The sequence below is a fragment of the Saccopteryx bilineata genome, chromosome 2 (genome assembly GCF_036850765.1).
Source record: "Saccopteryx bilineata isolate mSacBil1 chromosome 2, mSacBil1_pri_phased_curated, whole genome shotgun sequence".
Classification (NCBI taxonomy): Eukaryota; Metazoa; Chordata; class Mammalia; order Chiroptera; family Emballonuridae; genus Saccopteryx; species Saccopteryx bilineata.
Window position 1 is genome coordinate 292,146,570 of NC_089491.1, and position 13,685 is coordinate 292,160,254.

At 41.9% G+C, this 13,685-nt stretch overlaps 1 protein-coding gene across 1 annotated transcript in view; it reads left to right on the forward strand.

Moving 5' to 3' along the window:
* The window catches only part of C2H1orf21 (chromosome 2 C1orf21 homolog), a 202,122-nt gene that overhangs the window by 168,877 nt on the left and 19,560 nt on the right, over window positions 1–13,685 (forward strand). Inside the window, exons 4-5 of the mRNA XM_066261327.1 lie at window positions 1,328–1,404; window positions 8,512–8,572. Coding sequence (XP_066117424.1) covers window positions 1,328–1,404; window positions 8,512–8,572 — 138 coding nt within the window. The remainder of the gene's footprint in view (window positions 1–1,327; window positions 1,405–8,511; window positions 8,573–13,685) is intronic.

Consider the following 13,685-nt stretch of genomic DNA (forward strand, 5'->3'; position numbering starts at 1 on the left):
GTGCATTAGAGCTTTCCACTTGTTCTCCCAGATGCTCTGCAAGAAATTAGGGAGCTCATCTGTTGTTCCCTGACTACATCCACAGGGGAAACTATATATATTTTATACTTGTTAAATGTTCATAAAAACATTCTTAAGTTTAGTGTGAGGTAAGAAAGGTGAGCTAGACTGCAAAGGAATTGTAATGGTTCTTCCTTGGAGTAGGAAAATCACAGAGTTCCCCTATGCTTTGGAATACCAGTGTTATACAGATGATAAGCTCATGTTTGATGGTCAATAACAAACCATCACCAAAACACATGTCATTGAAATTTCACTGATGTAAGCAGCTTTTGTGATCCTAGGAGAAATATGAATAAAAAGAGTTCATTTTGGGGACCGTCTGTTTTATGTGCCTTTCCACACTGCTTTGCAGGTGGTGAAAAGGGAGGGTTGGCCCACCTGTGTTTACTCTTCCCCTTAGCCTGGGTCTTTAATTATTACTCCTCCCCTTAGCCTGGGTCTTTAATTATTGCCACACCTCTGGTTCCCTGAATGTAGATAGTCACCTCTTAAATTGATCTAAAACAGTCATTCTTTTTATTGTAGAGGTATGTTTTGCAAGCAAAGAATAAAGTACCCTGGATATTTAAAAAATAGTAATGTCTGTAAAGATATAAAATAATAGTATTATTGAGATAGTATGCTTAGTGATATATCAGTTTATTCTTTTAAGATTTGAGAGCATTTCTTTTCCATCTGGCTGGTTTACTGGGAATAAGAAATCAAATTAAGCTAACAGCCAAAAAATGCCTCTTGAACACAGGCTGGTATTGAATTTTATTAATTCAGTTATCAATCACAGTGCTTGTTATGAGTGGAAAATAGCCATTATTTTTAGTCATGTTCTTGTCTGTCACTTCTAGAGCCTTATACAAACTTTATGTCTCAGCAACTATTGTTGTCTCTACAAATACAAATAAAATGCACCAAAGTTAGTCAACAATAGCTGTGATTGTACTCTGCTCTTTTTGACACTAGAATCTTTTGTTCTTTGAATCTTACTATTGTCAGTAACTCAACCAAAAAATCAAATATTAGTTGCACATCACTTTCTAAACAGAGTCTTAGTTGTTATAAAGCTAATTTCTCTCTTCATGACAATATTCCTTGTTAACATGGTTGGTAGTCCTACCTGGGCTGTGTAACATCTGTGCAAGGACTCTTGTCCTTGTGAAGTGACCGACCATGGAGGGTCCCACACATATCTAGCATTTCTGTGATGCAAATTCATGCTATTTGCTGATTCTCACCTTATCTTTTATTGTGTATCTTTTATGTGTTTCAGGAAAAAAGTGCCAGTTCTAATGCAAGACTTAAAACAAATAAAGAGATTCCGGGATTAGTTCATCAGCCCAGAGCAAAGTAAGTTGTAGTTCTTATTTTTTATATTGTTTTCAAAGCTGAAAATATTTTCAGAGTGAGTTCCACTTTGCCTACCAGATAAACAAGACTTACTATGAAGCTTTAGTAATTATGGCCAGTGTAGTGTGGGTTAATGGAACAGAAGAGAGTGTCCAAAAACAGTCCAACATTGTGACAGAGCAGACATTTCAATGAGCAGTTAGAAAATAAAGGGGACTATCTTTCTGACTGTGGGGTAGGAAAAAAATGTTAAGCAAGTCACAAAGGATGCAGATCCTAAAGAAAATGTTAAATTATTATGGTCACATTAAAATTAAGAACTTCTGTTTATCAAAATATACTGAAAGAAAGTAAAAGGCCACAAAATGATGGAATAGTTTAAAATACATTAGTGGGATTTACAGAGTATATAAAGCATTTCTACAAAGAGAATGCCTAGAAAAACAGGCTAAAGATAGGAGCAACCATTTCACCTAAGAGGAAACATAAATGGCTAACAATATGGAAATTAGCAAAAAATTTTTAAGTCTGACAATATAAAATACGTCGACCAGGATGTGGAACATGGGCACTCTTAATGCCTGCTGGTGGGAATCTAAACTGATACAACTGCTTTAGAGAGCAATTTGTACTATCGAACAAAATGGTACCAGCACGCACCTTCCCCGGCAACCTCACTCTCAGGCACATAAGCTCGTGTACACGTGTGCCAGCCGAAGTAGCTGGGGCCGTATTGCTTTTGTGAGTTCCCAAAGCCCTTGAAGACAAAACCCAAATGTCCATCTAAAGTGCAATGGCAGAAAAAATGTGGCATAGTCTTATGATGGGAATACTACACACCAATGGAAATGAACAACCTGTAGCTACACGTATCAAGATGAAGGAATCTTATGAATGTGAGGTTACAGCAGGAAAGTAAGTAGTAGTACCTACTACCCACATGCAGTTTCATTCGTACAGAGTTCAGCAACAGGTGAAACTAAGCAGTATAATATATATGTATATATGGTGAAACAATAAAGACAAGTGAGGAAATGAAAAGGCATTAAATTAAGAATAGTGGTTCTCTCTGACTGGGGAAGACAGTGGGACCAGGGGTTTTATTTCTTAATCTGAGTGGTGATTACATGGGTGCCCTTTGATTATTCTTTAAAAATGGGTCAATAACATTATGGATCTTTTTACTCTGTATTATGTATTTTATGATTAAAAAGTTAGAGAGAAAAATGAGTAGTTCTCTAGGTTGTTCTAGAACTGAGTCTACCTTGGGGATAAAATGGACTTTGTGTGACATTCACGCTCCCTCCCCTTTCTTCAGAGATGCTCTGGCTTCGCAGAGAGTACGGATCTCTTTTGTGGTTTCCCTTAAATATTAACACATGCCCTGGGGCGCTGAGTCACACATTAGTACATTTGACACAGTCATCTCACTCCAGAATAAATTTGACCATTACATAATAGTAGCCCCGCAAATCAAAATCATAAATAGAAGAAGTTGTGTTCTCCCTGATTCCTCCGAGGAAATTGAGACAAAAATAACCTAGTTCGTGACCACATTCACCCGGCTCAGTGTCCGTAGGATTACTTCAGCTGTGGCCACTGTGATACAGCATTTAGGACCCTTCAGAGGGTGGTGAATAAGGTCAGGGATTCCATTTTATACTTTCCAAGAAAACTAGACATGTTAAAATCCACTGATCATTTACAATGTCATTATAATGGTAGAACCGAATTTTGCCACCTTTAGGTGACTGTGATGCTACAATCACAACCGCCCTAGTTCGCTTCCCTGGTAATCACTTTTATCCACAATAACTTTATCTGCCTTTGGGAACATCAGATATCCAATGACAGAACCTAATTATCTTTTCATCCAAACCATTTGATATATGCTATTTTTAAATGCTCCCCTTATCTCTGAGTTCTAAGTGGAGACTGGATTAAGGAGAATTTCTTTTTCCTTTAGAGCGAGTGCTAATTGAACTTGGACGCACTGAGACAGCGCGCTCTGCAGACTGGCATGGGGGAAGCTCTCAGAGAATGCGATGAAATTGGCTCATGTGTTTATATCAGAATTATGAGGAAAATTCGCTGTTTTCCGCACAATGCGGTTCCCGCGTGTGCGCACATGTTGTAAACTGTGAGTCAGAACATTGGGTTCCTGGAATTCAACTAAGAAATCCTTCTGGGGCCAAGAGAAAAGTTTTACTTTTCCTACTTGCTGATTGACAAAATCAAAGAAACTTATTTATTATGCAATTGTATAAATTAAGGTGATGAGTGTTTTTTCTCATGAATGGGAGGACCATCTCATACCAGACAGTGGCAGATTTATTAATAACAAAGGCAGATAATTCTTACATCTTCATTGGATACAACATGTGGGACACATTCTTTTTTTTTTTTTTTTTTGTATTTTTCCAAAGCTGGAAAAGGGGAGGCAGTCAGACAGACTCCCGCATGCACCCGACCAGGATCACCTGGCATGCCCACCAGGGGCGATGCTCTGCCCATCTGGGTCAGTCGCTCTGCTGCAACCAGAGCCATTCTAGCGCCTGAGGCAGAGGCCATGGAGCTGTCCTCAGCACCCAGGCCAACTTTGCTCCAATGGAGCCTTGTCTGTGGGAGGGGAAGAGAGAGACAGAGACGAAGGAGAGGGGGAGGGGTGGAGAAGCAGATGGGCGCCTCTCCTGTGTGCCCTGGCCAGAAATCGAACCCAGGACTCCTGCACGCTAGGCCGACGCTCTATTACTGAGCCAACTGGCCAGAGCCATATTCTTACGGGCTTTATGATCCCAGGGAAGTGACCTCATGTCTCTGAGCCTCAAGTGTTCTCGGAGAAAAATGGAGGTGAGCAGTCCGGTCTTATAGGGTTAGATTACTATTAGGGAGTAAAAGACATAATGTATGCCCCAGACTATCATAATGACTTGGAAAGACTGCTTTAATAATCAGAAACCATCCTAATACCCTTTAACAAGGAATTGAGAAAAATAAGTGACACTGAAGTCACACAGTGGAATATTCATGTTAATATTAAAGTAGTTCACTTTAAGTTAATATTTAAATTCGTTAAAGTGGATGTACTATAGCAATGCACAAGTCTGGATGGACCTAGCAGATGTAACAATAGGAGAAATGAGTAATGAACAGAATGATTGCATAGATTGCATAGAGCGTGAGGCACGCTATGCAAAGTTAAAACAACTAAAATAAATCAGGTGGGAGGTAAATTAGCTCTAGGTTGTTGTCAGGGTCCTAGTTTTTGGTTTTTGTTTGGGTTTCATGGGTGCCTTGTATACTACTTTTAAAAAACAAAATCATTAATTAAAAGTGAGCCTACGGCCTGACCAGGTGGTGGCACAGTGGATAGAGCATCGGACTAGGATGCAGAGGACCCAGATTTGAGACCCCGAGGTCATCAGCTTGAGCACGGGCTCATCTGGTTTGAGCAAAGCTCACCAGCTTGAGCCCAAGGTCGCTGGCTCGAGCAAGGGGTCACTTGGTCTGCTGAAGGCCTGTGGTCAAGGCACATATGAGAAAGCAGTCAATTAACAACTAAGACTAAGGTGTCGCAACAAAAAACTGATGATTGATGCTTCTCATCTCTCTGTTCCTGTCTGTCTGTTTCTGTCTATCCCTCTCTCTGACTCTTTCTCTCTGTCTGTAAAAAAAAAAAGTGAGCCTACGCCATGCATGAACTACAAGCAAAGGTGTGTCATGACGTGAGGATTAGGATTAACCCCACCTCCCCGAGGTCCAGTTGAAAAGTAATAATGATGATCATGAAGAAATAATAATGTTCCAGCCAAGATTTGCCGGGAAGCCACTGAGTAAATTGAATTTCATTTTTGCAGGTGACATATTAGGGAATTAGAACATTGCCTTCTCATACTTTTCTGGCTTAAGTTTTGTTTTCCTTTTTCATTTGAAAAAAATATTTTGTAAGTCCTTGAACATGAAAGACACATATCTCTCAGCTCGAAAGCTCGTTTTGCCCACCCTCTGTTCCTTTGCTGACTCGCCAGGAAGGTTCCACCATGTCATCCTAGTCTCAAGAAGCTGAGAAGTCACAGCAGGAAGAGCCCTAGATGGCTCAGGGTTGACTGACATAGCTTTGCCACTGTCACCTGGGGCCACAAGAAGTCCTTCGTTGGAGCGCCAGGTTCCCCTGGGCTGAGCTGTAGCTATTAGGAACAGGAACTCCTGGAATTGTTAAGCTTTATTGGTGAAATCGGCACCAACATATACAGGCTTCTGTGAAAGATGTTTAGATCTAATCAAGTATTTATTCTAGCATTTATAGAATTAGTATTTATACAAGTATTTATGAACTAAGTCGTAAAGAATCCAATTATTTCTTTCTCATATCTTGAGGACAGATAGAAAGCCAGGGTACATTTTCTGCTACTCATCACATTGAGCATCACAAAGCATGCAGGAGTCATTACCTGGGGACTGTTTCTCACCGTGCAGTGTATACTTTGGAATGTAAAAACTAGTATTAACGCTACTATGTCGAAGGAGTTTCCACGTGAAAAGAGGCCATCCGCACTTATCTAAGCAGGAGTCGTTGATACCAGGCTGCTGGTTGTGTAGTTGAGGAATCAGAAGTCTGCACCTCACACCCTGCCAACAAAGTGTGCAGCCTTGGTGAGGACCTGAATCACGTACATTTACATAGAGATCACACAGTCAATGAATGTCTTATTTATTGCCTTCCTGTTATATGCAGAGAGATATAGGCTAAAAAGTTTAACACAAAAGCTTCAGCAATGAGCATCAAATCCTAAAAATGCAGTCTTTATGTGGTATGTAGGAATTTCCAAGGGAAACTAATATTAATATAGATAATAGAGTTATCTATATTAAGAAATATATCTGGGACCCAGAGCCGTCCAGCAGCCTTATCTGCAGAGAGCTTGGCCGAGAACAGGAGGGATGCCCAAAAAGTGTCTGAGCAGCCACAATGGGGGCCAGAATATTCAAGGACCAGCTCACAAGTAACCCCGCAGGGCCCCCTTTGGGGCCTGTTTTCCCAACTGGAGACACAACTCTGACAGCCTGGCTGTGCTGTTTCCACGAGCGGAGTGGAAGCAGCAACCAGGCAGACAGCCGAGAGAGGACTGATACCCCCTCTGACAAGAAGGAACAGGAGAAGAAGCTCAGAAGCAGGTGAAGCACAGAAGCCTGCAGTTTAGGGCTGTCTTGCTTAAAGAAGGCTCTGAGGGTTTCCCGGAAGGGTGCTATGATTGAAGGTTGAGGGAGTGGCGGCTGGTCGTTGAGCAGAAAGTTAAGTCACGTTTGTGATGGAGCCGCAATGAAAGAGTGTACTGTGTACCGTTTAGGGGACTTCCATCCCAAGTGGCTCCAATAAAACCGTTTGGGACTGAAGGAAGTAAAACCAGGAGGAGTCTGGGAAAACTCGGGGATGCATGATGGCTTTTCTGTGCAGCCAGAGAGAGAGAGGACTGTCTGAGGTCTCACCATCCCAGGTTCTGCCCTCTCTCTCTGACCTGCAGGAAGATGGCCTATTTCTGAAACGGGGCACTCACCTTATTGCAGTGATCCTACAAAGGAGGATCACTGCGCAGGGCGCAAGTGAACATGCTTTATGTCCATGCAAGGTGGTTATGGCTCAGATATTGTCACCATTTTCCTTTGATATCAGAGCTGATGTCATTGTGCTCCTGGCTTTTCAATCTTGGTTTTACACACAGGGAAAGCCACCTTGGAGCCCCATTATCTGTCATGGGAGAGCTGAAAGGTTTGGGGTCACTGGTGTCACTCTCTGTGGCCCGTAAAGGAGAAGGCATGTTGCTAAGGGCTGTGTCAGGTGGGCTGCTCACTTCACCTAGACTTCAAGAGAAGAAGCTATTCCAGGGCCCCTCCCCCTCCCGCCCCCTCCTCTCTTCCCAGGCACAACAACCAATAGACTCTGGCTGTAAGTGAAAGAAACAGTGTGTCATGTGTCTCCCAACCCAGCATCCTGAACCTCCTTGGGACCCACAACTAACTGTTAGGTAGTAACAACAGCCATTAAAAGGCCCCTGCCTCCCGCAGCCCTTCCCTTCTGTGCTCTTCTCTGCTCTCCTTACCTGTGTTACCACGTGCGCCTCACTAAGCATGCTGTTAAACCATGTAGAACTAGCAACCACACAGACAGGTGCGCCCAGACCTGCCTCCCGACCTGCCCGTTTATTCCAGTGGAACTCCGGTGTCCCAGAGAGGTCCATGCGCTTTCGCCAGTGCAGAAGGCGGGCGGGGCCAATGTCAAGTTCCCAGTGGCATTGCTGCCGGCCCGCACCTGCACGGTCAGCTGAATCTCATGTTGATGCCGCAACCTTTGTCAAATACACATTTCTGTACAGTAATTAGGACATACTTTCTCTTTACTGTTACACATGGCGTGGAACTGTACCATGCGCTGCTTGCCTGTCCTTTTTATTTTTTTTATTTTCTTTTTACAGAGACAGAGAGTGAGTCAGAGAGAGGGATAGACAGGGACAGACAGACAGGAACAGAGAGAGATGAGAAGCATCAATCATTAGTTTTTCATTGCGCGTTGCAACACCTTAGTTGTTCATTGATTGCTTTCTCATATGTGCCTTGACCTCGGGCCTTCAGCAGACCGAGTAACCCCTTGCTCGAGCCAGCGACCTTGGGTTCAAGCTGGTGGGCTTTTGCTCAAACCAGATGAGCCCACGCTCAAACTGGCGACCTCGGGGTCTCGAACCTGGCTCCTCTGCATCCCAGTCTGAGGCTCTACCTACTGCGCCACCACCTGGTCAGCCTGCCTGTCCTTTTTAAACCACAAATTTGTATCTGAAGGAAATATTTGGGCTGCACCTCCCAGTAACATCACTATAAATAACAGGTATATTGAAAAGAAATTGTATTTCTTAAATCATAGGCACTGATAGACTGTTATGGAATTACCAGTATGGAATTGTGTAGGATTACTGTAATAACATTTATTCTCACTATAAGTTCAGAGTATCTCAGTGGAAATGTCTCCCTCAAAGTTTAGGGACTTAACATTTTTCTCGAGGGAGGCGGGTTTAAGAAAACATGGAAATATGTACTTAAATACTCTTTATTTTTTAGCATGCACATCTCTGAGAGCCAACAAGAATTCTTCAGAATGCTGGACGAAAAAATCGAAAAGGTAAGAAGTGAAATAAATTAAGTCCATGTTTCAAGGCCAATTGTCTTTTGAGTTAGGGTGACAATATTCTGATTTCCATGTCACAGTTATTCTTATAAGGGGCTAGATAGAGAGTTAAAACCAAAGTACCCACCCTACACCAAAAAATGTGGCTATGAGGATGTTTCATGCAAAATGGAGCTTCCCAGGATCCTGGGCTTCCCTTGGTTATTCATTTACATGCATAACGCTAGATAGAGACTTGTAAGCACCTTTGTCTAAGGACAGCGTTCCTATCACTGTGTTACTGTCTTCACTTGAAGCCCTCTCTGACCTCAGACTGCCAGCAAGAAGGTACCTGCCAAAACTTACCTAATGCCCGACACCATGCTAAGTGCTTTACAAACATCGAGCATGTGCTGCAATCAATACCTACCTCAGGGTAATGGCCGTGAGACACGTATTATCTGCATCGTACAGGCAAGGAAACTGAGGCTCAGAATGCCTAGGGAACTTACCCTGGTTTGCAAAGCTAACAATAATAATAACTATTATTATTATCCCACTTCCCTGTGGCTCCGGGGGAGAACCTCCAGGTTGCTCCTCTAGGAATGTGTGGTTCATTTACATTGACAAGAAGATGCGAAGTTGATCCGTGTAGAAATTGAACCCACACTTACGATCTCAGGGTGCCATATGCCAATCAACTGAATAAAATATGGACTATGGCAATAACTACAGGCTGACATGCTTATAGACTTTAAATTCATCACTGCAAATGGGTGAATTTAACTATTAAATTGGAATACTATCATTTGAAAGCTATATTCTGAAGAAGAGTAAAATTCTAAATTCAGAACATATCAGTACTAGAGCTAAGGCACCACTGGCCAATTTTACTTTTGAAAAGTTTTGTTTTAATTTTTATTTCTTTTTTACTTTGTGTGGTCCTTTTATCTGAGCATTTCTTCACGAGTCCCTAAGTTGTGAGATGTATCACTCAGTGGAAGATAATGAAGGTCATAAATTCATCAGTAGTTCAGCAGCGGACTCCACTCTAAGAATAATTGTACATCTTCTAATGCACTACTAAAAGGCCAGCAAATATCACCAATGTGAAAATAGGGGTGGAGAGTGAATTTAAATGGTAGTTTAGTGTATATTGCTCCCTGACTATGCATAAATACTCATTCAGGATTATAATATTTTCTTTCTAATTTTAGTTTAATGTTGGCTTATGCATGAGTTTTTAGATGAAAATTTTCATCCAGACTAATTAGCAAGTTTCACAGACTAGTTCAAAAGCTGTTCGACTTGCTGATAACATTTTGTTTCAATAAAGAGAAGCAGAAAAGGAAGTGTCTGTTCCCACTGTTTTGATGAATATCTTTTCTTTCTCAGTTTGTTTGGATTTTTTTTTTCTTCTGCTAGCTTTCTGGCAGTAGAGATTTGCGTAGTACTCAGAGGTAGTCTGCAAAAACTGACACCCAAATTGTAATTTGTTTTAAACATCTACAAATCTGATAAGACATTTAAGATGACCTGATTCTTTTCCGATGTGTTTCCGTTATTGAAATTTTGCCTCTTTTTACTCAAAACAGAAATAAATTCATCGCTCCCATCTGAATTTCGACTTTCTTCTTTTCCTTTTGCATGGGGATGTAGAGCACGATGTGTTTAGCACAACAAAAGCGAAGTTTATAACTTGATCGTTTTCTTAGACTGCAACTTCCCTGGACAAAGAAGCATTTGTGGATTCAACATAAACAAATGCTCCCACTATTGAATACATTTCTGTTCAACAAAGAGCTGTTGTTTAATCTGTGAGATGTAACCAATTACAGATTTCTAGAGGGATAGTCTGTCTCTCTGATCCAAGCTTTTCTGTTTCTCCTCTCTAATCTGCAAGGTCATCCTTCTGGATATTGTGAATATGTGTCCCATGTATGAGTTAAACATTAAGCCTCCAAAAATTAAAAGTTTTCTTCTTAATATATATATGTGTTTGGCTTAATGTCATCTTCACTACTGTTTATATAAAAATCAAAGTTGGAAAATGGATTCTTAAAAATTATTTTTCTAACTTTTTAACCATTGCTAAATATTTCCTTGGTCCAGGCTAGCAAGAGGATGACTCTAAATGTAACTCAAATCATTCTTCAGGTTTTACAGGGTTGATTTTAAGAAATAATTAAACTTAGAGTGGCATGCCAAAAATTACAGTCATTATGAAAGGCCTCAAATTTTGAGATTTAATCTGCCCCCAAAATGCCGAGCAATTCATTTTTTCTTCCTTAAATTGATGAGAAGCAAGACTGATGGAACCCCTGGAGATTTACACCTGCCCTTTCTTGATTTATCCTTTGTATTTATTGAATGTCTATAGAGCATGGTTTGAGTTTACCTCTCAGCTCTTGAGACCAAAAGAAATCTCTGCTTGTTCTCTCTCAAGATAAATATGATAAAATAATTTTTAAAAAAATAGATGTGGTCCTGGCCAGCTGACTTAGTGGATAGAGCATCAATCAGCATATGGACGTCTTAGGATTGATTTCCAGTCAGAGCACACAGGAGAAGCGACCATCTGCTTCTCCCCACTCACTCTCCCCCTTTTCTCCCTCCTTTCTTTCCACAGTCAATGGCTCAATTGGTTTGAGTGTGGCCCTGGGCACTGAGGATAGCTCAGTTGGTCTGAGCATGTCAGCTTCAGGCACTAAAAATAGCTCGGTACTCGAGCATTGGCCACAGATGGGATTGCTGGCTAGATCCCCATTAGGGCGCATGCAGAAGTCTGCCTCACTATCTCCCCTCCTCTCACTTAAAAAAAAGTAGATGTAGAAGTACCAGGAGTATAAAGAAACCAGCATAAGCCCTGGCCGGTTGGCTCAGCAGTAGAGCGTCGGCCTAGCGTGCGGAGGACCCGGGTTCGATTCCCGGCCAGGGCACACAGGAGAAGCGCCCATTTGCTTCTCCACCCCTCCGCCGCGCCTTCCTCTCTGTCTCTCTCTTCCCCTCCCGCAGCCAAGGCTCCATTGGAGCAAAGATGGCCTGGGCGCTGGGGATGGCTCTGTGGCCTCTGCCCCAGGCGCTAGAGTGGCTCTGGTCGCAACATGGCGACGCCCAGGATGGGCAGAGCATCGCCCCCTGGTGGGCAGAGCATCGCCCCATGGTGGGCGTGCCGGGTGGATCCCGGTCGGGCGCATGCGGGAGTCTGTCTGACTGTCTCTCCCTGTTTCCAGCTTCAGAAAAATGCAAAAAAAAAAAAAAAAAAAAAAAAAGAAAAGAAACCAGCATAATTAGATGGTTTCATATTTATAGGGAACCTTAATTTAGAATATAGTATTCTGATTCAGAGACTATCACAGTGCTTTGCTACAGTTGACCTTTGTATCACAGGTGGATCAGTGGGTTTGAAAGACGTTAATGTAGGCAAAAAATAAAGCAAGTTGCTAAAATGCATTAAAAAATTATTTAGCACTTATTGAGTAGGAGACAGTGTGCTATTGACTCAATAGAAAAATAAATAGAAAATATGGGATACAAAGTAAGTAGAAAATAGCCCTTTGTCTGAGGAGCTCAATTTTAAAAGTGGATTTCTTTACATTCTTTTATTCTTTTATTGTCTTTATCCATCTCCCCCAGCCCACCGTTGACACTGAGTCATGTCCTTTTGTATTGAACACGTGTGTTTGTTGGGGCAGGTATGAAACTTGAGGTTCATTAACCGGGCAGTCGAGACAGCTCCTTGGACACACGGTACCATTTTCATGGTGCTGGCGTGTGGAAGGCCAGGTCGCTGAGCTGCACTTGGAAATGACCAAGGAGGAGATTTTGTCAGGAAATCAATGAGAGTTCAAAAGAGCTTTCTAACCTCTGTTTGATTTACTTTCGCTCTTTCTTTTGGAGAGTAAAAATCCTATGAAACACTGAAAGTGTCTCCTTTACTTTTCCCTCATTGTTTTTTATTCGACTATCCCGCCTTTATTTCATTGGGATCTAGAGTTGTGCCGGCCAGTTCACAGGCTCCTGAACTTTATCTGAAGTGGTGACATTTGACTAATTTTGCAGCTTAAACAAAATGAGTTTACTGCAGAATGAGATAATGATTTAAATTCTGTATTTAGAGGAGAAAGAAGATATTGGGATTATTAAAACTTGGCTCCATAGAGGAGTTTTTTAATTAAGTACCTGCATTATTAGTATCTTCCCCTGGCAAAACCAGGGATTTATATCTTGCTTCACGGGGATGTGAGAACTACTGATGACCAAGGAGCCTCAGAAAAAACCCTGAATACTAAATGAAGAATATCTCAGCACAGTGCCATTTGCATCTGGTTAGTATTCCTCGTGCAAGACTTCCTAAGCTTTGTTGGGCCATGGGCATCGTTTTGGAATGTTGTACAAGTTATAAAGACTTCCTAGAAAAAGTGCACATGATACCATATACACACAATTCTTAAGTGAAATGCCAGGGTTTTATAATCCCCTGGAGCCTGTCTGCGGGCCCCGGGCACAGAACTTACGGATTTCTTTAGGATGCATTTCATTCATGAGCTTCCCTCGGATCTAGGGCCCGACTGAGCTGTGAGCCCCAGCAACCTTATCCATATATAATTCTGACTTTAAAGAGGTGAGGAAACGAAGGGCAGCGATTCCTTGCAAACCCATTCTCCTTCCTTTCTTACTTCCCTTTCCTCTCAAAATAATTCAGGGTCCTTCGCCCCAGCGGGTGGCCCACCAACCTACCTACTGTATGTCTCATCTCCCCTATTCCTGTAGGATCTGAGACTCCGCCACTGTCGACAGGATCTATTTATTCAACATGACATTTTGAGGTAACAACTGAGAAAGAGCAGTGCGTGGATTTAAAATCAGCTGGGTTTTTGAAAGATGTTTATCTGTAGACCTCTACGTCTATTGAAAAACCGCCTACACTTAGAAAATGTTTGAGTTTCTGTCGTGGCCTGATTGCCTTGGCTTCAGAATTCACCTGGTTGGTGAGAAAGATCATGGTACGCCTGCATTTGTGAACTTATTTCAGAGGCTCCTTCTCTTAGCATTACATCAGATGGGTCCGCACCACCTTTTGAATCTGGGTGTCAGAGAGCAGCAGGTGTTTGCGTTTCATCTGAAG